Source organism: Heterobasidion irregulare, assembly GCF_000320585.1.
Source record: "Heterobasidion irregulare TC 32-1 unplaced genomic scaffold scaffold_09, whole genome shotgun sequence".
Taxonomy (NCBI): domain Eukaryota; kingdom Fungi; phylum Basidiomycota; class Agaricomycetes; order Russulales; family Bondarzewiaceae; genus Heterobasidion; species Heterobasidion irregulare.
In genome coordinates, this window is record NW_009258205.1 from 1215111 (window position 1) to 1238672 (window position 23562).

Here is a 23562-nt window from a genome sequence, read left to right on the forward strand (position 1 = left end):
AGTGTTCCGCTTCATGATTAGTTCACTGTTAAAACGCGGTCAGTAGTTTCTGTAGTTTCGCGGTCAAGAGGTTTGAAATTCACCGGCAGAAGCGCCACAATTGCCCATAGTGGAGTGCCAAACCAAGGGCATAGCCTTAGGCGAACGGTCCGTAGTATACTGCTAATAGTACTCCTGCACTAATGATGAACTGTCTTCATAGCAAAAAGCCGACTACAGGACACAGCTACAAGTTGATGACTTCGACGTCGTGGGAGGAACAATAGAGGCTCACAGTCGTTCATGAGGACGATAGTGCTAGGTGGACAGTCCATGGCCCGACGGAGGCAAGGTCGATGGCGGCGACAACGTGTGCGTCAGCGACGATTCACAGGGTCGGAGCGTGGACGTCGACAGAGGTAAGACGTTCGCACAAGAGAGCACTGATTTCCCACGTTCTCAGCTTACAATCTTTGAAACCCCTGTGGAGAGACAAAAGGTACTGTATTTCCTTCAATCATAGGATGTGCTCCTAACGTGAGGCACTGAACTATCACAGAACAGAACTATCAACAATTTGTGGACCTAAGTCTTCAGTGCGCTCCTGGGGCATTAGTGTCACCCACCGCGACTTCAGGATCTCCGGCCCTCTCTTTCCGAAATACCTCTCGCTCTCGAAACTCCACTGATCGTTCGCCCGCACCCAATTCCCAAGCCCGTCTACATACCGCGCTACCTGCGAGTCGATCGGCTCTCCCCACTTCGGCACCTTCTCAAAGTTCTCGTTGAACTTCCGCTCCAGCTCCTTGTGGTACTCATCCACCCATCTCATTGCTCCCGCAACATCCGTCTTCAGCTGGTTCATGGCAATCCTCACGATATTGTGGCTATCGTCTCCTCTCGCTTGCTCCAGGTTGTACGACACGATATCCTGATGCAACGCGGTCGTCATCGCTTGGACAATCGAAATTCATTTGAGGGAATCCTTACGTTTCCAAGGCACAACATATCGATGACCCAAATCGACAAGTCTTGAATCACAGGGTGGTTGATCACCTCGTCTGGGAGGTCCATGCCAAGCTCGAGGAGGGCGAACGATGGCTTTGCGCCGATGGTGTCTCGTCGAACCTCCAAGTAACTATCGATGTCGCGAATATATGCGTGGGTTCGGTCTGCCGCTTGCTGGACCACCGACTGCATGTAGGTGTCGAATGTCTCTACGAATCGCTTCTGAGACTGTGGACTGGCTGTTTTGATGGCGAGTTCCCAATATCTGTTCGATGTCCAGTTCTCAGTGTTGGCTATATAACCCACGGTTTACAAGAGACACTCACTGCCGAGTGACCTCGCCGCCGATCCATTCACCCTTTGGGCGAGGCTTGTGTGGGTTTCGCAGGGCATCCATGACGATGTCGGCCTGGTTCTGGACCTCGTCGACGCCTGCGACGTCGGAATACTCGTCGATGACGAAGAAGAGGTTCATGAGATCACATCCGGTACGTAGGTGCTCTGGAGAGTGTCAGTCATATCGTCAGCCTTGATATACTTGAGGCATACCCTTTGTTGCGAGCGGGTATGCAAATGATGCTAGAAGGTCTGCATCGTGGGAGGTTAGACCGATAAGTCTCGATGGTGTGAATAGTCACTGACTGAAATCGCAGCGATCGAAAGCATATTGAGCTTTGGGACTAAATGCGCCGAAGCTCGCTAGCCATGCCGCCGACTCTTTCTTGACTTCAGGATAATGTGGATTCAGGTGGCGGGGCCACTTCCAGTTGGCGAGAGTGTCTGGTATGTAAATCTTCTGGGCCATTAGGTGTTGGTGAGGTCTAGAGAAGTCTATTGTTCCAAGATCGCGTTTGAGCGGTCAGTTCTTTTAAGCACTGCCGCTGACGCTGGCCCACCATATGGGGAGGACCTATTTCATGGAGGACTTACATGATTCGCGGGTCTAGGCTTAGTTTTATACCGGTCACATCCTCCCCATGCTAGGTTTCGGTGTCTGCGGTTGCATCTGTGCCTCCTATGTAGGTCCGCCGTCGTTCCTCAAACATAGGCTCTCCCATCTGAAATAGTATCCGATTTGGTGCCTGCCAAAGCCGAAACGCTCTTGTTCCTACTTGATGCCCTTCAAATTGCATCCAGGGTCAGATATGATCTCCCCCGAATAGCAGTATTACTGCCCAGGTTTACCCTTGTGTTGAACCGCGACGGCATCCTCGATCGCCACTGCTATCAGCCGGCGCTTCGATATCATCGTCTTCGGTGAAACGATATTGGCACCTGGCGATTGTCCTCCTTTACCACCCCATCGTTCAAGCCCCGTGATTGCCGCGTAGAAGGGGGGCTTCACTCGATGCGCCTCAAAATCGATTACAGGCCCTGAACGACTGTGAGGACTGTTGCAGTCTTCCCGTAGTGCTGGAATTGACACAATCAGGCCGATATTTCTCAGCGGTGTGGAGATACTGAATGTGGTCGAAATTCCGATGATTGGTTCAGGTCTCAGGTAAAATGTTCTGTTCTAGCCCCACGGGCATAAGCATGACAAACTCAGATGATCAAGATTGTGTCACTACCTGTGCACTTGTATACAATACTGTTCCAAACAATTGGTAAAACTCATTCATTTACACCCGATTTGAGAATAGTGTTGATGCTACCGTCGACGCCCGCGCGCGGAGGCGCTCCTCATCTTCGCTCATTTTCGTAATTGGGATCATTCTATTCCATCAATAGTTGATCTTTGGAATCATCGATGTTTCGACGTACAGAGTGGCCCTGTTTCTCCACGCAGTCGAACTCGATCACGATATACAGTCAGTCATAGGCCAACGGCTCGATTCGGAGTAATGGCCATTCAATTCATGAACAGCTTTTATTTTTTCCTCTTGTAGAAATTTTCCAAGAAGGTCCTGAATACCTCTCGTCTGACAGCGGCTTCTCCAGGCATGCTCCAAATTTCAGGCAATTCATCGATGAGAGCACTAATTCTGCCATGCGTGTCCTCATACTCCTCGTAGCGAGCGTGAATGCCAACTTCCTCGAGGACATCCTTTACGCATCTCTCGCATTCAGGATTCTTCCTACCATAATTTGCATTGAGGGCGACATTAATGCACCAGGAGCACTTGTTGTCGACGATGTCTGTGCCAACTTTTCCAATCTGTTCGGGCGTACCAACGAAATTGAGGTAGTCGTCCTGGAGTTGGAAATATTCTCCAAGAGGGAGAAGGATTCTCGAGGCGAGCTTGTAAGGATCGGAGGGGTCCGAGGGGTCTGAGGAAATTCCACATATCAGCATGGCCATCGAAATGGGGAGGTAGAATGAGTAGAATGCTGTCTTATACGTTACGATGAGGCGATGTCTATGAAAGTTTTGTCAAGTTTGTGATTGAACTTGGGAACGAAGATGACGAAACGCGCCGGTCGAGTGAGAACTTGCTGAGATCAACCTTGTTTTGTGGTGCAGTAATGAGGTCCACAAGTTGACCCATTTCTGTCATGTGGGTCACCTTCATGAGGCAGAATAAGTATGATAGATGTTATTTCCTCGTTGGCCTGGAATGTAACAACCTCATACCTCATATATGAGATCTAAAAGCTCGGTGTAAAAGTCGTACCCCTGAAGTGCGCGTGAAGCATACGATAGATAATACCCTCCAAAAGCAGTGCATCCTTGATCGCAATAGTCCCGACGTCATCTCGACAATACCAGCACAGCTGGCCCCGTCGACTGATAGAACCATCCATAAAGTCATCGGAGACAAGGAAGACGGCTTGCAGCTTCATGATAATATGATGATTAGGGAGTGCAACAATAAAGTGAAGGGTCAAAAACGAACAAACCCAATGGACCAGCCGAGAACGGCAGCCTTCAGGTACTCATCATCTATCAACAAGCGACCCTTCAAAATTTTGACTATGTCAACAACGCTGTTTCTTCGGCTCAGCTTCCCGCCAGGGACGTTGCAGTCCAGAGCCTTGAGGGCAACAGATAAACACATAGATTGCGCAATATAGGGGAGCAGACTCACGCAGCGCTACCACTTCACGGCATCTGGCGGCATGCCATGTTCAGTGAAATGAGCGAGAAGCTCAGTACGTATTGTAACAAATGTCTTTTCGAAGCGAAAACGCATCGCCTCCTTTGTGTCTTCCGATTGCCCACTGGCATCAAGACTTCTATGTATGACAATCTCCATTTGTTAAGAGACAATCCTGGGATGAAGAGAAGAGAGGAAGACGAAGAACATCGAAAGACTCATGGAACGGCGACTATACACATGTTGAGGACAAAAAGATCAAAATACGAAGGCAAAGTGGTACAAAAGCTGATTCACGAACCTTGAATCAGTCTGACTGACTCCCACCGGTCCAGGCCCTGGTCATAATCAGGGTAGGCAAGTTCTGCAGGTGACTAGGCAAAGTCAAGTTAGCAGATAATGGAGTTAATGGAAACCTAAATTGCGTTTGTCCGAAAGCTTCAGTCAATCTTTATGCCAATTGAGGGAGTATCAGGGCTTTCTCGAGATATCCAGATGGACGCCAATCAATCAGTCACAACGAACGATACACTGTACCATGAGCCATAAGATGGGACTGTACCTGACGCCTAGAAGTGATGACAGAAGTGAGTATTGTTTTGTGTCCATTCCATGTACTTTGCGTCCTGGCGGCGATGTACTCCACTATCAATTGACTCGCTATGCGTGCTCTCCTATAGCTAGGCAAATGTAAAATATTGAAACTCGAGATTTGGAAGACGTTGAGAACGCCCGAGCATTGGCCAACGGATGCTTCCTACCCTGTAATTACGATATATTAGTAAAGCGCAACATGGCGGAAGGTACTCCACTCCCATCACTAGATCACCGACAGACATCCTAAATCAAAATATAGAGGTGACTTAGCGCCCTGCGACCTGTAAAAAAAGTCACCGTCCGTCCTCAAGTTCTGTGTTCATGCGGGTTAAATTTACAGCGAAAGATTATCAGTGAATTGACAGGGGCGTGGTCCAAGCATGGCCTCATGCTGCTAGGTTGCAAAGACGACCGACGCCCGCGGGCAGGGTTGTTGTGGTGCGGCGTCTGCAGGTCATGACACAATATAATTGATTCAGCGATCTGATGGTCTGTGAGACCAGAATGCAATCGTGAAAAAGAAAGACGTTAATTGGAGCCCATTCGAGCGGGACAGCATGTGTATATCTGGAAATCTGTGTTAGCATGTTGCTGCGCTCACAAGAAATTGGAGCAATCGAGTTACCGTTGACAGGAATCCCATTAGCCAAAGGGGCAATGGGCGGAGCAAAGGACATTAACAGGGATTACGACAATGGTATGACAAACGGAGCGAAGGAAGCGAAGGCGAATCGTAAGACTTAAAAGAGACGTAGACGTAACAAGATGTTGTGCTTGTCCTGGGCCTTGATACAATGTGACGATTGAATCCAATCCGATATATTCTGTAGATAGTCCAAGGAACCTTTGCTGCTGTAAGGTCGGCACGGGCAATGCACCCTATATTGACGCTTGATCAAGTGGCGCAAAATGATAATTACTTAGCCAGAAGACAACGCCTTGGAGATGACTAGTGGCGCCCGTTATCCATTCTTGAACTGGCAGCACAATGTTGACCAATACGAGGAGAGATTGTATTATGTTTGATAGTGAACCCAGAGAGTGAGCTGATCATGCATTGCAATATAGATCCATTCTGAACATCCGAATTATGAAGACAGTCTCGCTGACGTACCTGCGCTCATCGATATGTCTATCGCCCAATCAGATACTCATAGGCTCCAATACTGCTTCAATCAATGGAGGGCCATTTGTGAGGAACGCTGCATCTAACAGAGCGTGAAAATTTCGAGTACGAAATGGAAACCGGGGCGCGCAATATTTCCTATGGATGGCTCACTCCGGTCTTTGGAGGGGATATCCGTGACGTGAAGTGAACGCGATGCCTGCGGCCGGACGCCGAAAGGTCTACATGATGACGCTCCAGCGCTTCGCCATCATATGGAAAAGAAATCGTCTTGTACTTGGCTTTGCGATTCCCTAAGGGCCTGTGATATGGAAGTAATTTCAGTAAAAATCAAGAAGCGGTGCAGCATACATGTATTCAACCCCATGGGTTGCACCAAAAGCTATGATAGGCGACCATGATATCGACATGGCCATCATAATGCATCAGGATTGAAGAGTGCTGAGCGCACTTTGTTTGCACCAGCGCATACCACAATAATGCTGAGTACGAAAGGCTAGTCGAGCGGCTGGTTTCTGAACTCGAATTGTAGCCCGAGAGCACCCACCCTTGCAAAGGTATTAAGATGTCCGTATCCAGAGCCTGTCTTGAGTTACAGTTCTTCCAGCGGAGCGAATTCTGCCGGTCCGAACGTCATTACCACGTATGTTCATATGCCCACAGTCCGATAGCTTCGCAGCTTAGGGTCTGAATGCATTTCGTCGCAACCCCTTGTACAGGTTTGCACCAAGCCTCCCACGTTAGAGTCGGGTGCCGGTGCACTGTGCAGGGTCATTGACTAGTCCCGAGGCAAGCTCGAAGCCTGCAGCTCGAACAATGGATCATGTGCGAGTTCGAGTCATAAGCGGAACCGATGTCTGGCGCGCAAGATAGCTCAGCAACCAAAGTAGTATTCTACATATCATGCAACGTCTAGTTGTACAATAAGAAACTCAGAGTCTAGACAACAGAACTGGGCCATAAGCTTAGTAGCTGCCATAATTATTGACCGAGCAGCTCTTTCTCCTGTTCCAAGAGAGCAATGGCTTCTGGGAACCGGGGCGTGATCTTGCACTTGAATGGCATGGGACGACTGAGCGAGGGATCGATATCAGAGGGCTATTCGAAAAGGCAAGTGGAATATACGCACACAACGAGACCATCCTCGATACAGCCATCTATATCTAATGGAGTGGGCTTCCCTGTCTCGTCCACTGTTCTCTCTATGTTTAATGCCCAAAGCATAATCGCCATGTCAATGAATAGCGAATTATTCGCCACATGCCGGCCGACACACAGCCGCCTACCAAACCCGTAAGTGACATGGCTCTCTTCCTTTGTATCGGGAGGACCAGGTGCGACGTTGCCCTCCTCGTCCAAGTGTCGAGCAGGGTTAAAATGGGCTGCGTCAGCTCCGTAAATCTCCGGGTCACGATTAAGATGCCAGACATTGGCGATGACGATTGTGCCTGCGGGAATGAAATGACCTTCGTACCAGTCATCTTGCGAGGAACGATGGGGAAGGCCGACGGGGTCAATGGGACGCCAGCGCAGGGCCTCTTTGACCATGGCACGGATGTATGGGAGGTGCTCGAAGTCGGCGAAGGAGGGCAGGCGGTCTCGCCCGACGACGGCGTCTAGCTCTGCCTGGGCACGTTTCTGAGTCTCAGGGTAAGCTATCATGGCGAGCATCCACCAGCCCATGACTCCCGCAGTGGTTTCAGCGCCGGCGGCGCTAGAAATTTGATCTGTGATTACCTTGTCCCGAAGAATCGGACAATGGTAAAGGGACATACTACATCGTCGCCGCCAGCCAGGCGTTCTCGCGAATGCTGAGATTATGCCTTGTTTGCTCCTTGATCAGTGTTGCGGAGAGACTCGGCCGGTCATCGCCCTTTTGCTTCATAAAACACAGAGAAGTTAGGCCCGGGCTGAGTGACATGCAGTTGGAGCGTGCGTTACGAACCACACGGGCGTGGACAGATTCGAAGAGACTCTCGAACAGCACCGAGTCACGCGCAAACCACTCTTCGGCTTCACGCTTCCACTTGGCGAACCTGAAAGATACCAAGTTAAATGCGATAGTTGGAGGCTTGTAGATGAACTGGTTCTGTCGTACCTGTTTGGAATGTACATCATCCACGGCAGAAATTCGACGAAGTGAGCGCCAGGGTAGGCGGCGCGAGTGAGGCGTGCAACCATATCGTTGATACGAGTCACATAAGGATCGTCTTCTGCCTTGATGGTCGGCATGTCGTAGAGGACAGACATGATCATGGAGGCGGCCGCCCTGCGTAGGTGGCTGTCCCAGCGGTCCGGCTCTGAGAGGACGCCATGCGTGAGAATCAAGGCCTCAGTGGCCTGGTTATTATGGAAATTGTGGGCTAAGCCTTTGTGTAGGCCTTCATGTGCGGCTTTGCGCATGCGACGCCAGCTGGTCTAAAACATTGAAAGTTGTTCTGGTGATGTGCAGGAGATGTGGGCTTACACATCATTGTGGCTCTGGAAGACGACAAAGAGGCCTCCCGTAAGGATGTCGCCTGCTACGATGTTGCGAGGTCTGTCCGAATAAATACCTGCGCGGCGATCAAGAAGGTCTGCGGCTGCCTTCTGAGAATTAAGGACAACAATTGTCTGGCCCAGTGCGCTCAGAGAGAAAACATCCCCTGAAATAGCATGTCAGCGAATATGCGCAATCAAAGCAAGCTGAGAGCTTTACCATATGCCTTCCCCCACTCTGTGAAGGCAAGCCATTGCTTACTAGTAAGATGATGCGCATTACCGATCAAAGGATAGCCCTTTGGGCCCGGTGGTAGCTGCCTCCATGGACTCCTGATGTAACGAACCGTACAGAAGACAGATAGAGCTACGAGGAGAGCCACGGAGAAAGACTTGTTATCCGAGAGCCCTTGCAAGACGAAGGACGCAGAGTCTGTGAGCGTCGCGGGGAATGTCGCCATGATAATGAAGGGGATGCCTACTTGCAACGAGGCGTACCATGGTGGATATTTATGAGCATTGGGAAATTGTCCCAGGGTGCATTACACAAATCCTGTCTACGCTGGACCGTCGATCGGATGGAAGGCGTCCGCAGAGTGCCGTGCACACCACCATTTGCGGTTGAGGTGAGTCAACATCCAGTAGCGGCGGGGTATTGATAGCTCCGTTGAGCGAGGCGTTTACGGTGATATGCTCGTGTAGAAAGGTTTGTTTGATGGGCGGCCCATTGAACTCCATTCAGCCCTCCGACGATGAAGAATTGTGACTGACTCGTCGAACCTGGAGTTGCAGTCGCAGAGAGTCGCAGTGGCATTGCTGACTCACCAGATGAGATGGATCTAAGTCGAACCGAACCGAACCGAACCGAGCTGAAGAGTATCAGATCATCGAATAATCCGCGTCATAACTGGCATCAACGGCATATAGATTTTTGCGGGAAACTACTCGCTTTCGGGAATTTTTGCCTTGGCTTCAGCTTCAACTCGGTTCCTTTCGACATGCTTCACTACTTAACCTACAAGACATGGAATGGAAGGCAATGAAATCATCGAGCTTTTCTCCGAATAAGACTGTAAGTAATGATACTAACCATGTCATCCCGAACAGCATAACTCGTCTCATTCCCTTTTCGCCTGCAGACCACCAACCGAATCTCGGTTTCTGAGACGTGCCAAACAGCCAGGACATCGTTCACAATAATCTCGTAGACTTAAGATGGCTGTCTTCCCTGCCATATTTTTTGCGGCTCATCTGCAGCATCTCTCGAAGTCTTGGACGCCAAGTCTAAGATTCCTGCGTGTCTACCATGCTCAGAAACCTCTTTACGATGCACGTACTCGCATATATACTTTTGGCCTTATCTGCAGTGACAGCCGCCCCCACGTCGACGACCAGTACATCCGGAGCTCCATATTCGACCCCGGTGCTCACTCCTGCATCATTCGCATTGCAGAGCTTTGACGTCATCATAGTCGGAGGAGGAACTGCAGGCCTTGTCCTGGCCTCTCGTCTCTCAGAGGTCCGAGAAAATCCGCTCTCAATACCACTACGCATAGGTGTTATAGAGGCTGGTCAAGACTGCGCGCACGACTCCCTCATCGATATCCCAAACGCAGGAAACCTACTTGGAAATGCTGATGTTGGAACACTCCTCGGCAACCCTACCTATGACTGGATGCTGCAGAGCGTACCTCAGGCTGGGTTAGGCGGCGAGATCATTCAATACCCTCGGTAGGATAATTCCGGTTTTCTGTAACATCTCTTTGCTGACGAGGGGGAGAAGAGGCAAAGTATTAGGTGGCTCATCTGCGATCAACTCGATGGTTTGGCAACGCGGCTCTCGTGCGGAATACGACGCATGGGGTACTGCGTTTGGCAACGGACCACATTGGACTTTCGACAACCTCACTCCGTACTTCGAGCGCGTTGAGCAATGGACCGCACCTACGGATGGCTCATCCGCGCTGCTGAGGGAAACCTCTGTCGAAATAGACTCATTGGCCGCTTCGCATGGTCACTCCGGACCTCTCGCTGTCAGTTATAACAACTATCTCACTGATCTTGACCGACCACTTGTGCAAGCTGCTGCACAACTAGGTCTCACTCCAAACCCTAATCCGGATGCTGGCAACAGCACAGGGTTCCCGACGTCAGGCGTCGCACGGTCTGTCGATCCGGTGACAGGGAAGAGAACCTATGCTGCCAGCGCGTACTATGCTGCTAAGGAGCGGAGTCGGCCTAACTTGGTTGTCCTGACGGGGGCAATTGTGACCAACATACTGTGGGAGGAAGCAGAATTGGGACGAGAACCAAGGGCCAAAGGCGTTGCATACGTTGTAGGAAATAAGACGTACGAGGCTCGGGCCAAAAAAGAAGTGATCTTATCCGCAGGTAAGTGCTCGCCAATCTAAGACCGTCAAGTTGACCTTGACTGTACACTTTGCAGGATCTCTCAAGACTCCACAGATCCTGGAGCTGTCTGGAGTTGGGAACAAGACCCTGCTCCATGGCCTTGGGATACATGTCACGCTTGATCTGCCTCAGATTGGTGAGAATCTGAACGACCACCCGGTCACGTTATCGGACTTTAAAGTCAAGGAGGGGGTTATAACGCTAGGTATGCACAGAGCTTTCTCGAGGTACACTATGATATCCATGGACAAATAGACCAGCTCGGCTTCAATAAGACTTACGCCTCAGACCAACAACGAAGCTAGTACGTGAATCATTTGAATTGTCTCGACGTACTGATCCCTGAATTGTCGTCCTCAGCAATGCGACTGGCACAGGCGCGTTCTCATATACCTCCGCTGACCTTGGCCCGATCCCACTTCGCTCAATCACCACTCCTACTCAATATGAAACCATGCGCAAGGAGCTCGACTTATCACTGAAGTCTATGCACCTGACCCCACTGCAGCGTTCGCAATATCAAGTACTCAAGAAATTTGTGGATGGAGGGCAAGCAGGTTGGGTCGAATTAGTCCTTGTACCGAGCGGCGGTGTGGTTAGTACGCCTGAGAACAATACAGGCTATCTGACTGCAGTGGCTATTCAACTGGTAAGTGGTTTGTTGAGGGTTTGCCATGATTTTTTGTGCTAAATACTGTTTATAGCATCCATTCGGACGTGGCTCTGTGGTGAGCCTTTCTTGAATTTCATGTGATGTAATTCTTTTGATTGACGTTTACACTTCATAGCACATCAACAGCACAGATCCATTTGCTTCACCCGTGATTGATCCGAAGTTTTTGCAGCTTCCATGGGGTATGTCTGGGTCCATGATCTATTTAGGATGCTCACGCGGTGTTTCATGTCTCACGAACGATGCAGATGTCGATGTCCTTCTTCGTGGAACACAATTTGTTCGAAAATGGGTTGGAACGAACCCCATCGCTGATCTTGTTGATGAGCTGGTGACGCCGCCTGCCAGCGTAGAGACGGATGAGCAATGGACGAAATATATGAAAACGGTTGTCAGAGTGTGTTACTTCATGAGTGGTATCTGCGAACTAGACGCTCATTCTTCTTTCGATAAAAACTAGACAACTAACCATCCCTTGGGTACAACAGCAATGGCAGCGAAACATCTAGGAGGTACGATACGATCTTTGGAAGACCGACCGCAAATCAAACTTCCCTTCTCATAGGCGTTGTCAATTCCCGATTGAAGGTCTACGGCCTAGCAAATGTCCGAGTCGTCGATGCCGGAATCATTCCTCTTACCATCGGTGTTGCTATTCAGCCCACTGTGTATGCAATTGCCGAGAAGGTACATTGAAGTTTCATCAGTCTGTACAGCTGTGCTGATAAACATATCACAGGCCGCAGACCTATTCAAGGAGGATTGGGGGTTGATATAGACTCAATACACATACTCAGCTTTTGAATTCGCTACGTTCTCGAATTAATTTTATCCGCGAACAACGATAGATTGCAGTCAAGGAAACCTCGACGTTTAGAGTTAACAGAATATACAAGACGATTCTACTGACTTCCTACAAAAAACTACTTACGGCTAATGACTACACGGTGGATTTAGAATTTATGGGATGCTCGCGATGTGACAACGACTCGACTCCTCAATCATACCGTTGCTGGATCAAAGCGAGAGCGGCCTGCGATCTTGGCTTGATCACGCATTCGAACGGCGCAGGATGACTGTTTGGAAACACGTTGAGTCTCTGGTTGTTGTTTCTTTTCAATGGGATCCGACGCACCTGATAGTTCCAGGTGCCAATTCGACCGCAGGTGTGATTGGATTTCCGTGGTCGTCAACGGCTTTGGAAATGTCGTAGACGCTGAGCACAGAAGCGATGGCAATCCACACGGTGTCGAGTGCCATGTCCTTGCCCGCACAAGACCTGAGAGCGAAAAGAACTCAGGTAAAGAGATGCAATTCATCGAAGGGCCAGGATGAAACGAACCGTCTCCCGTAACCGAAGGCGCCGATCTCGATTGGGTCGGGAACCTCTGGATGGTCGATGTACCTTTCAGGCTTAAACGCTTCGGGGTCAGGATACTGCTCCTCGTTGTGCAGTATCGCCCTAAGCTCCGTTAGGAAGGCGCTTCGAATTTGAAAGAAAGTGCATTACCATGAGTTGCCCAAGATCGTTGCGCCTGCAGGAATATGGTAGCCTTTATACTGATCCGCGTTTGTAGCACGATGGGGAACAGCTGCGATCCAAATGAGCTTCAGACGCTAGTCGTTTATTAGTGAAACCTTGAACACATGACTCACCCAGAGGGAACACAGGTATCCAACGAAGGACCTCCTGTATGACCGCATGGACATAAGGTAATTGATCCTTGTCGACGAATGTGGGGAGGCGCTCGCTCCCTATGACAGCGTCAATCTCTGCCTGCGCGCGCTTCTGTGCCTCGGGGTAGAGCGTCATAGCCAGAAAGAAGGTTGTGAGCGTGGCTACGTTCTGTAAATATAGCCGGTTAGCGCGCTTAGATTGGATCCTCTAGGAAGAGACTGACAGAGTCTTGTCCGGCGGCATATACGACTGCTGCCGTGATCTTGATGAGTTCTTCACTAAGCGCGTCATCGCCGGTCGTGTTGTGCTGCTCCTCCAGACCGGATGTAACGAAGCACGGCTCGGCGTTGCCTTTATTCTACAAGCGTAATCAGCAGGGGCCATAGAGTTGAGGGAATGATAAGATACATACCACTTTCTCCTTAACCATTTCGTATGGCTCGTTGATCATCGCCTCAGAAAGCTTTCGCCACTCGCGCGCCTTTTTCTTGAAGCTGGCGCCGGGGAACCATTCAGGGATGTGTTTGACTAAAATATTATCATCAGTGAATGTCATGTTGTTCATTAGCAGAAGAAATCTCACGCGAGGGGAACAAGTCTACAAGGAAAGCACCAGGAGCAGCAGCTATTGAAGTGCTCAAGGATGCCTCCTCATTGAGACGGACGTAGTGATCGTCGCCGTCAACAACATCATGACCGTATCTGTCGACCAGGATCACCTGAGTCAATGATTATCCCTTGGTATATCTCATTGAGCGACTTACACTCTCTTCATGATGATGGAAGCCGTATAGCTAAGGTGTGGATCAGACACCCGCGCTAGAGGCGTTCGTGCTAGTTGAACTTACTGCTTGAGATGATCAAGGTACTTTGAAGGGTTGCGCAGGAGATTTCTGAGAAGTTCATGAGAGATGTTCGTCTGGATGTGCTGGTGTTCCAGGATCATATCATCGAAGTTGCTGTGAAACACACGACGCGCCTCCTTCCACCGGTTACCGTAGCGCATAAGAGCAAATGTCCAGTCCCAACCCATCCTAGATAATCGTCAGACGTAGCAGATTATGGGAGTTAGATATGGCATACAAGTCAATAAGCATAGGCATGTCGGGCCTATCGGAGTAGTTTGCACCCCTCGTAACAAAAATATCAGCAATCGCCTCTGATGAGTTCAATACGATGGTGGTATTCCCAAGGACGTCCAGTGAGATCACATCATCACCTGCGATGGTAGCAATTAGCTGCAGTTGTCAACGATCAGGGGCGTGCACAGTACCAAACTCTCGAGCCCAGTCGCGGGCCTTGACATAGACTTTTTCGTTAGCAAGGTCGAGCAAATTGCCTATCACAGGGAGACCCTTGGGACCCGGTGGGAGGGGTAGCCTTGGTCGATTAAACATTTGTTTTAGCCATACGACGCAGAGAATGGCGAAGGCGACGATGAGGGTCCACAGAATCAGCCCCATAATGAGGGCGATGATCAAGTTCAGACGAAAGACTATGTTGACCAAAGTACGCCGCTCTTTTTATCTGAGATACGAAACACAACGGCACCTGTTACACATCCCACGAAAGCACATAGCGCTCTTAGGAAAGTTGCCAGGTCATCGCATACCCATTCGGCATCGATTCACAGGCTTAGCCAACAGTCAGGCATGGTCGAGACAATATTGTGTAGCGGCGTTAGGAGTCAAGTTGACGAAGTCTAGAGTAAACGGAGATCTTCATTTTTACATGGCTCCAGTTGAGCGCCAGGAAGTTCGATGATCCATGTGGTGCTGACTACGGATATCGTTAGTGCTTCTGCGATCTATGAGGTACGGCAATGTTGGGCTGCGCCTCAAAACGCGGCGGGCCGGTTGGAGCTAATGAGGTGATCTAATCTGAAGCAAGTTTGTATGGGACGTGAACGCGAACGCGTGCTCGATGCGAACAAAGGCCGGTCACTGTGAGCCGCTGGCTGCTGCGAGTCATGACGAGTAGATCAGCGGATAAGGAAAAGCTCACGCACGATGAGGCGACCCGCGTCTAACGTTCACCTGGAACGATTTGTTTCTTTCTGTGCCTCTTTTGCGTCGCGTCTCGGGCAGAACCTCGATGTTTCGTAGACATACTGTGTGCGAGGAAGACTGTCGGTGTTAGGGGATAGAGAGCGTTGAAAATAATCCAGGGGAGTTCATGGATCGGCGCCTGAATGGGGCAGGCCACCCTCCCGGACCGGATCAAAACGCGCATCCGATCGTGACGCATCGGTGCCCGATCCGAGAGAGGTCTCCGTCGCTCTCTTCAGCTACAGTCTTTCTCTACGTGTCTTCTTCATGCCCCGTCTACGACGGATAGCGGGGGCTTTGAGTGTTCCAGTATTTGCATTAATTCTTGACGTGGCGCCGGGGAAATGGGGAACGGCACTGGAACGGCTCCGTCCTGGCCGTGTGATCCAAGCTATGTACTCGTGACAGACGAATGAGCAAGACCCTTGATAAATCCATGTCAGATTCAACAATGAGAGTATCCCTGTCGCTTCCCCGGACCACATTTATCCCACTCAATCTTCGCACGAAGTTCTGTCATGCCTCTCGGGGTACCTCGTCCTCTGTTTTTCGCTGCGTTGAGCGGTCTGGTCTTTGCCATCTCCAAGGGAGCGATCCACAATCCGCTGCAAGCCTTCTTCAATGCTCCCATCACTGACATCGTCAACGAAGACCTTCGGATCGTCAATTCTACTTGCGAGGTTCTCACGAGGGCCGTGTCAGCTGCGTCCGACGTGTACTTCCCTGGTCCGTTTGTTTCTCCCGTACAGGGTGTTGTTGAAATATCTAAACTTCTGCTATAGGTACTGTCGGGTATGATATTGGAGTCAGACACTGGGTTGAGTCGAGCACACAACCTAGTACGTGCACTGTTGAACCGGGGAGCGTTGAAGATATTGGAATCATCGTGAGTCGTGATCTCGATTCTGAATTTGGGCTTTACAAATTTAGCCCTATAGCTTCAAATCCTGGGTTGGACACAGACACCGTTTGCCGTAAGCACCTTTTCAAGCTCTGTCAGTCGAGGATATTGAGAAAATCACGCAATTCTAGATCAAGGGCGGAGGACACTCCTATAACCCTGACTTTTCCTCTACGACTGGCGTTCAAATAGCCATGTCTCGTTTTAACCATCTTTCTTATGATACTGAGGCTCAAACGGCAGATATTGGAGCCGGCCTTCGATGGGACGCAGTGTACGAGTTCCTTAATCCCAAGGGCATCACGGTTCTCGGTGGTAGGACTTCCGGTGTAGGTGTGGCAGGTTTTATTTTGGGTGGAGGTATAATATCCTTTTTTGCCTCTTATCAGGCTGTCATATTGACATGTTGTCCAGGGTTATCTTGGAAGACAAATCAATATGGATGGACTCTGGATACCGTCGTCGCATACGATCTCGTCCTCCCGAACGGGACGTTTGTAACCGCGACAGCCGACCACAATACGGATCTCTTCTTTGGACTCAGGGCGAGTATCCCCATTAGTCACGATCTTGAGCGCTCATCAACTCTTTCTTGATTAGGGCGGACTCAATAACTTCGTAAGCTTCATTGTGACGGTGTCATACCCGTCCTCCGGATTTTGATACATGCTATAGGGTATTGTTACCAAGTTTACATTGAAAACCTACCCTCAGACAGACGTCTGGGTACGTTAAACGCTGTTCACACTGATCATCCGCTATAGTAACTGACTCTTGACTAGGGTGGCGTCGTGATTGTCCCTGAATCAGAACTTGATTCTGCGTATCGTGCGATCGCTAATTACGCTGCCAACAACACGGACCCGAAAGCCGTCATGAATGTCTTATTCGAATACTCTGCTGGCGCTGTAAGTGATCTATCAGGAAAGGCACATCGTCGCGATACCGAACTGAGGATGTACGGACAGCTGGTTGCCTATACCATCATATTCTACGACGCGCCTACGCCTCCCGACGGCATCTTTGACGAGCTTTTGTCTATTCCTAATTGCCAAACTAGCATCGCCACCATGCCGTTCCTTTCCATTTTGAAAGCGGGGACGCCCGTTGTAGATACTAGGCGGTATGTGGCATCCTATATGAACTCAAATCATTCTGAAATATATCGGTGTAATGTTAGGTTGCAGAACGAGGCGCCGATGGAGAAATACACGGCTGAAATGCTCAAGTCAATTGCCAACGAAACCTTGGTGAGCTTTTCTCGTTACATAATATTCTTCCCACGACCTCGGCATCCTCCTGACCAGACACATATTTGATCTAGTTCTGGGGTAAAGCCGTCGCGCCATTTTCCGGCTCGCTTATCCAGCACATCGTCGAGATCTTCCTGCCCTCGTACTACTCACACGGAACCGAATCCGCCTTCCCACCGGACCGCGAGCACGTTGTCATGCCGATTAACCTCGTTGTTGCGTGGAGCGATCCCTCCGCGGACGAAAAAATGTATCAGGCGATGGTGCAGAGTGCAGCGTACCTTCGAGTCAAGGCGATCGAGGAGGGTCAGGATGTCGCGAACGTGGCGCTGTATCCGAACGTCGCGGTATATGGCACCCCGCTCGAGGATATGTATGGAAACAACCTGGAGAGGTTGAGAAAGATTCGAGCGGTCTATGACCCTACTAGGGTCATGGATCTGGCGGGAGGATGGAAGTTCTGATGCTGCTGGATACCCGGAACGCCAGAGATTTGTTACGAAGGAAGTTGTTTCTCTCGAACATCTTGTAATATTCAAGAAGATCCCACAGGCTAAGCATAGTAGGAGCCGTAATTGCGCTTGTCAGTATCCATGAATTTTGGAATACAGTTGCTGCATGTCCTAGGAGATATTGCCTACAGCCGCGAGAAGAAAACTGTAACTCGCTGGTGGTTCTTTCCGGCTTAAAAGAATGCCCAATGTAGACAGAAGTTTGAAGTGACGTCATCAAAATGCAACAGACCCACAAATTAAAACACCCTGGATTGTGACGCCGTACGTCTTATCTTGAGATCGAGACTCGGTGAGTACCTCATGGGAGAGAAGGACGGCATCAGGAGGTAGAAGTAGACTGTGCGTAGGTCTTCAAACTTCGTGGCGGGTTTCCGCGTGCTGTGCCAGCAATTTGGGTCTTCATTGAGATAGGATGGGAGTTATGGTAAGCCTCGACTGAGACATCACCATAATAGGCGTAACAGGTGAATGCTACAAGAACGCTACCCGTGAAGATTTATAAGCCACGATGTTGTGCGGACTGTCTGAGTAGATCCCAGCATGACGGTTAAGAAGATCGGCTACAACATTCTCTCCTTTTTCCGGGGGTTGTCCGACAGCGTCGAGATACATAATCTCGCCTTCCATGCTTATCGGGAGCTAGCTTGGAAACAGACTGACCGTATGTCTTTCCCTTTCAACGAATGAAGGCCACTGCCGGTCACTCAGCTGGAGAAGGTTGCCAGTCGGAGGTAGACTGCCCAATTTTGGAGGCATAACGGAGACAACCCGATGAGAAGAGCAGTGGAAAATAGTCCATAGGAGACAAATCACAGTGCCCAGGAGATAGCTATTCCACTGAAATTAATCCCGTGAGCAAAGCCGGTATCTGTGAATGATTGATGAGCACCCGCGACCAAGGACAAGGATGATACTGTTTGCCTTACGAAGTTCTCTTCGTCCAATACATGTCTGGGCTCACAAGGTACACCAAATTTGGTGGGCGCTCCTGCGTTCGACCAACACCCGTGTATCTATGACAAATATCAGTGATCGTCGGGACGGAACGCACCAGGGCTCTTATGGAAAGTGGGGTCAGCGCGAGAAGGCCTCAGTATGCAGATTTGATCCCGCAAGATCTCGCAGTCACAAGCCCACAACGCTGGCTATCATATCATGCATCACAGATTTTGGAAAATGACGGGATGGCCTATGATGGCCTGCATATGAAGCCTCGGCCGGGTGGATCAAACTTGTTAGTCGCAAGGGACAAGCGTTCCTCGCAATTAGCTCTGCAGGTCGAGGAATTTGATACTTCGGATACAGAGTGGAGACTTACGGTGGTAGGTGTTAACGAAAGAAGCTGCAGTTAACTCGTTTCAGATCTCTGTGCGATGCACGTACGAATGCAATACCTTAGCTCTGTCCATACTTGAGTCTCAGGAAGATTTCAGCCGAAACAGACAATCTGTCCAGAGTCCATCGAGAGCCTATCTTGTTCCTGCTGCCATGACGGGAAGGCGGGAGGGTCCGTCAACTACCGTGATTGGCTGAACTTTATCGCCGGCGGTAAATTTCGGCGCTCTACATATAAATGGGGTATGAATAAGCGCTTAACCGGCGGTTGGCAGCTGGAAGGTAAGACGTACACTGCCCGTCGACTAAGATATCCTCATAGTACTAGTCAGCCAGGAAGTGACTCATTGAGCCCTCTTTAGTGTCCCTGAACGGGCCATGATTGTCGGGAAGTAAACCTCCCTTATCGACCGGGGAGGCGCGTCCGTTGCTTGTACACCTCACGTACATGTCTAACGAGGAGAGACATCAAGATCACGAGGACTGACGCTGGTCTTTTTCACTTGTGCAAAAAACAAGAATCTCGGTCAGCAAACGGTTTGCAATATATACCGGCAGTTCAACAGGAGTTTCGACACACCTAGCCTCATACATCCATCTGTCGATATGTCTCGCAAAATTTACATTCCCGACACCCTTGCCAACTGGAAGTGGCCCCGCCACCTGAATCCACATTATCCTGAAGTCAAGAAAGAGTCGGCGGCATGGCTAGCGAGCTTCGGCGCATTTAGTCCCAAAGCTCAATATGCTTTCGATCGCTGCGATTTCAGTCAGTGACTATTCACACCATCGAGACTTATCGGTCTAACCTCCCACGATGCAGACCTTCTAGCATCATTTGCATACCCGCTCGCAACAAAGGGTATGCCTCAAGTATATCAAGGCTGACGATATGACTGACACTCTCCAGAGCACCTACGTACCGGATGTGATCTCATGAACCTCTTCTTCGTCATCGACGAGTATTCCGACGTCGCAGGCGTCGACGAGGTCCAGAACCAGGCCGACATCGTCATGGATGCCCTGCGAAACCCACACAAGCCTCGCCCAAAGGGTGAATGGATCGGCGGCGAGGTCACTCGGCAGTGAGTGTCTCTTGTAAACCGTGGGTTATATAGCCAACACTGAGAACTGTACATCGAACAGATATTGGGAACTCGCCATCAAAACAGCCAGTCCACAGTCTCAGAAGCGATTCGTAGAGACATTCGACACCTACATGCAGTCGGTGGTCCAGCAAGCGGCAGACCGAACCCACGCATATATTCGCGACATCGATAGTTACTTGGAGGTTCGACGAGACACCATCGGCGCAAAGCCATCGTTCGCCCTCCTCGAGCTTGGCATGGACCTCCCAGACGAGGTGATCAACCACCCTGTGATTCAAGACTTGTCGATTTGGGTCATCGATATGCTGTGCCTTGGAAACGTAAGGATTCCCTCAAATGCATTTCGATTGTCCAAGCGATGACGACCGCGTTGCATCAGGATATCGTGTCGTACAACCTGGAGCAAGCGAGAGGAGACGATAGCCACAATATCGTGAGGATTGCCATGAACCAGCTGAAGACGGATGTTGCGGGAGCAATGAGATGGGTGGATGAGTACCACAAGGAGCTGGAGCGGAAGTTCAACGAGAACTTTGAGAAGGTGCCGAAGTGGGGAGAGCCGATCGACTCGCAGGTAGCGCGGTATGTAGACGGGCTTGGGAATTGGGTGCGGGCGAACGATCAGTGGAGTTTCGAGAGCGAGAGGTATTTCGGAAAGAGAGGGCCGGAGATCCTGAAGTCGCGGTGGGTGACACTGATGCCCCAGGAGCGCACTGAAGACTTGGGCCCACAGATCGTTGATGGTTCAGTTTTGTAAATTCTATGGATGGGCTGACTGTAACCTAAAGATGATGAGTAACGATGAGTCTTACTACCAAGAAAGCGACTTGTCCATAATTACTTGCTTATTACGAGCAAGAGACCTATCATATATAATCCATGGAGATGCTCGTATCAACGTGAGACGCCTTGGAAGGTTTTGGGCGATGAAGCTGAGGAGCTGTGGACAGCGAACAAGTCGGCCGACAAGTGCTTAGTGGACCACAAACGATAGGCTCAATCTGGTTCGGAGAAGCCCGTCCCGTTCCGGCCCGGCCAGCTGAGTAATCAATGCAGATGCTGGCATCCACCAAGACGGTAAGACCACCGTATTTTTTCTTCTCATCATTGTACCAGAATATTATGTGACTTCCATACGAGACCTATACAGTCGACAACCAGTATCTTCCACGCTCAGTCAGAGGTCTCTCCTTCCAGCCACTCCCAAAGGCGCACACCAATCTCGGGATCTCTGGTCTCAGGTCGACACTCTCCAAGTCTGGCCCACGGAATCAAAAACTGAAAGAACACATCCAGATCTCGTTTATTTCGTGGTATGGAGAAAGGTGTGCCATGACTTACTTTCCCGTTGTAGTCAACAGTCTCATCTGATGTCCCAGCCCAAAGTTGCGTCAGTGCGCCGTAGGATACAGGGTAAAGCAAGGGCCGCTGTAGATTCAAGAAATATGAGCGTTTGTGATGCAGAAGATATAGTAATGTGGAAATATGTGGGACGCCGTCTCAATTCAGGACTGACCGATACATCTCTACTTACCGTCAGGAATCGCACAATAGGACTTGTGTGTCTCAGAAGTTCAGTGTCGAGATTGCCTGGGTTACAGGACGTAGCGATGATCCCCAAGTGACCGTAACGCCGCGCCAGCTCTCGAGCGAAAATGACAACGGCCTAGTCAAGGGGATTTTGATTGTCGTAAAACAGGATCTCCCACTAAGAATTGTTGCGCTCACGTGTTTACTCTGATAATACAGTGACTCAATACTCAGCTTGTCGCGATCAGGTCCAGGACGGAATGTGTTCCAGTGAATGACATCAAAGTATGCGCCCATGGATGACGTGGTGACAACGCGAGCCTTGCCATCGTAGGAGGACCGAATGCCAGCAATCAAAGCTGGCATGAGAAGCTTCGTGAGCAGGAATGGCGCAACCATATTGACTCCCCATTGGAGATCGTAGTCGTCTTTGGTGAGTTGGTCTTTTGGTGGCCACATCACCCCGCTGGAGCAATTGACTACATCAGGACGGCGAGACATTCGATTTGAGACGGAAGTCCTCACCCGTTATTGAAGAGCACATGCAATTCTTTCTCCTTGCTCAAGAATTCTTTGGCCGCCCTTCTAATACTGGCCTTTTCCGCTAAGTCCAATTCCAAAAAAATCGCTCTCTTGCCAGTGTCAGTCTCGAGCTCGTCGATAGCTGCTTCTGCTCGGTCCTGTGAGCGAGCTGCAAGGTAAACGGTTGCGTTGTGCGCCAAAAGCGCGCGGACCGTTTCCTTCCCAATCCCTGTATTTCCCCCGGTCACAATCATCACGCGCGAGGTGAGATCAGGAATATCATCCACGGAGAAACGAGACGTAGGAGGGAACCACTGAGAGTAGAGACTAAGTTGTTGACCCATTGTTGAAAATATGGTGGCGAGCAGGTATAGAGATGACGATAGTTCTGGCGTCTATCCGGCCAACTGACTGCGATTTATGTAGCTGAGAAGACGTCACGATGTCCGGCTCGCAACCGCGTCCGCTGAAAACACAGTTTCTGCTGAAGGCGATAAAAGTGAAATCTAGCCTTCGCAATACCACCTAGATTCCTCCAACATGATCGGATCCGAATTGTCAGGATTGCAGGAGGTCAAAGTCTTCGGTCACGGAGATCTTTGATCGCAGTATACATTGGCTTAAGGCCGACGGCGCTTGAGAGCGTAATCGAGAACTGAAGGAGCTATGCAGCGAAGGCGTTATGGAAGGAAGCCCCCGAATAATGGCCGACCCAAATCACAATACCTCCGTAAACTTCGAGAGGGTATGTGCCTCAAATTTCTTCGCAGTCCCAAACAGTATCAAAGAGTGGTTGTTGATGATGAAATGGCTACAGACCGATGAAGTCGGGAGGTAATGACAGACTGCGTCAGGTTGCGCGCTTAGGCAAATGACCTGCTTCAAAATAGGATGCGGCGCGGACTTGTGGTGTATACTAGTATGCATCGGTCAGGGCGTCCGAGCTTCGAAAAGAACTGATCCTGAGCTGCGATCTGTGGGAGCACGCGTACAGAGAATTAGAAACCACGTTTATACGGCACCTCTGAACCGGGCTCTGCAGTGGCATGTAAATTTCCAGTTGAGAATTCCTCAACTTAGAAACCTTCAAGGCAAATCCGAGGTTACCCATTCTCTGCCTAGTGATACCTGTGCAAAATTAGGAAGCGAAAGTCATTACTCGTACAGGAACGGTATAATCCCAAACGTATCAATTTGCTTTCACATGGGTGCGTAGCCTCTGCTCTCATCGAGTCGCTCCAAGTTGTATCGATCTGGGTTATTACTAGGGAAAATCGAGGCATTGTACAAAAAAAAGTAAATTAAGTGTATTCATTGATGTATTCGCTTGGCAGATGTACTGTACTATTATAGGAAATTT

General features: G+C 49.9%; 10 protein-coding genes across 10 annotated transcripts; 4 read left to right on the forward strand and 6 right to left on the reverse strand.

Moving 5' to 3' along the window:
- Positions 1-465: 465 nt before the first annotated feature.
- Positions 466-1809, reverse strand: tcc1 (terpene cyclase nonplant C1). The gene is made up of 5 exons (XM_009551857.1): positions 1630-1809; positions 1537-1575; positions 1314-1488; positions 970-1252; positions 466-910 (listed from the first exon to the last, which is right to left on the reverse strand). The coding sequence occupies exons 1-5, from the start codon at positions 1790-1792 to the stop codon at positions 533-535; spliced, it is 1038 nt and encodes a 345-aa protein (XP_009550152.1). The 5' UTR covers positions 1793-1809; the 3' UTR covers positions 466-532.
- A 1048-nt stretch (positions 1810-2857) lies between these two features.
- HETIRDRAFT_126754 (uncharacterized protein) lies at positions 2858-4121 on the reverse strand (the record flags this gene model as incomplete). Its single annotated transcript, XM_009551858.1, has 6 exons — positions 2858-3347; positions 3406-3494; positions 3563-3576; positions 3603-3765; positions 3825-3962; positions 4035-4121. The coding sequence occupies 6 exons, from the start codon at positions 4119-4121 to the stop codon at positions 2858-2860; spliced, it is 981 nt and encodes a 326-aa protein (XP_009550153.1).
- A 1514-nt stretch (positions 4122-5635) lies between these two features.
- On the reverse strand, positions 5636-6049 carry HETIRDRAFT_479355 (uncharacterized protein; the record flags this gene model as incomplete). The annotated part of the gene is made up of 2 exons (XM_009551859.1): positions 5636-5668; positions 5737-6049. A coding segment is annotated over one exon (163 nt), but the record flags the coding sequence as incomplete, so codon positions are not given.
- A 570-nt stretch (positions 6050-6619) lies between these two features.
- cyp25 (cytochrome P450 monooxygenase 25) lies at positions 6620-8687 on the reverse strand (the record flags this gene model as incomplete). The annotated part of the gene is made up of 7 exons (XM_009551389.1): positions 6620-6820; positions 6878-7462; positions 7524-7627; positions 7694-7784; positions 7847-8161; positions 8216-8393; positions 8447-8687. 7 exons carry the CDS (start codon positions 8685-8687, stop codon positions 6730-6732), a joined length of 1605 nt encoding a protein of 534 aa, XP_009549684.1. The 3' UTR covers positions 6620-6729.
- An 866-nt stretch (positions 8688-9553) lies between these two features.
- On the forward strand, positions 9554-12007 carry chd5 (choline dehydrogenase 5; the record flags this gene model as incomplete). The annotated part of the gene is made up of 10 exons (XM_009551860.1): positions 9554-9957; positions 10007-10617; positions 10673-10843; positions 10894-10942; positions 10999-11287; positions 11343-11366; positions 11427-11493; positions 11560-11708; positions 11772-11823; positions 11877-12007. The coding sequence occupies 10 exons, from the start codon at positions 9554-9556 to the stop codon at positions 12005-12007; spliced, it is 1947 nt and encodes a 648-aa protein (XP_009550155.1).
- Positions 12008-12308: 301 nt separating this feature from the next.
- Positions 12309-14452, reverse strand: cyp56 (cytochrome P450 monooxygenase 56; the record flags this gene model as incomplete). Its single annotated transcript, XM_009551861.1, has 12 exons — positions 12309-12387; positions 12447-12590; positions 12654-12773; positions 12822-12903; positions 12968-13157; positions 13213-13347; positions 13402-13517; positions 13573-13691; positions 13754-13783; positions 13838-14023; positions 14073-14208; positions 14263-14452. The coding sequence occupies 12 exons, from the start codon at positions 14450-14452 to the stop codon at positions 12309-12311; spliced, it is 1527 nt and encodes a 508-aa protein (XP_009550156.1).
- Positions 14453-15555: 1103 nt separating this feature from the next.
- HETIRDRAFT_460398 (uncharacterized protein) lies at positions 15556-17814 on the forward strand (the record flags this gene model as incomplete). The annotated part of the gene is made up of 11 exons (XM_009551862.1): positions 15556-15763; positions 15820-15923; positions 15976-16011; positions 16070-16298; positions 16353-16435; positions 16539-16556; positions 16614-16664; positions 16721-16846; positions 16907-17061; positions 17119-17188; positions 17263-17814. 11 exons carry the CDS (start codon positions 15556-15558, stop codon positions 17653-17655), a joined length of 1473 nt encoding a protein of 490 aa, XP_009550157.1. The 3' UTR covers positions 17656-17814.
- Positions 17815-18246: 432 nt separating this feature from the next.
- HETIRDRAFT_429239 (uncharacterized protein) lies at positions 18247-19239 on the forward strand (the record flags this gene model as incomplete). Its single annotated transcript, XM_009551863.1, has 3 exons — positions 18247-18367; positions 18736-19028; positions 19069-19239. 3 exons carry the CDS (start codon positions 18247-18249, stop codon positions 19237-19239), a joined length of 585 nt encoding a protein of 194 aa, XP_009550158.1.
- Positions 19240-19647: 408 nt separating this feature from the next.
- Positions 19648-20907, forward strand: HETIRDRAFT_446121 (uncharacterized protein; the record flags this gene model as incomplete). Its single annotated transcript, XM_009551864.1, has 5 exons — positions 19648-19810; positions 19865-19903; positions 19952-20126; positions 20188-20470; positions 20530-20907. 5 exons carry the CDS (start codon positions 19648-19650, stop codon positions 20905-20907), a joined length of 1038 nt encoding a protein of 345 aa, XP_009550159.1.
- A 416-nt stretch (positions 20908-21323) lies between these two features.
- HETIRDRAFT_429241 (uncharacterized protein) lies at positions 21324-22546 on the reverse strand (the record flags this gene model as incomplete). Its single annotated transcript, XM_009551865.1, has 5 exons — positions 21324-21428; positions 21492-21578; positions 21685-21816; positions 21879-22146; positions 22206-22546. 5 exons carry the CDS (start codon positions 22544-22546, stop codon positions 21324-21326), a joined length of 933 nt encoding a protein of 310 aa, XP_009550160.1.
- Between the last annotated feature and the right edge of the window lie 1016 nt (positions 22547-23562).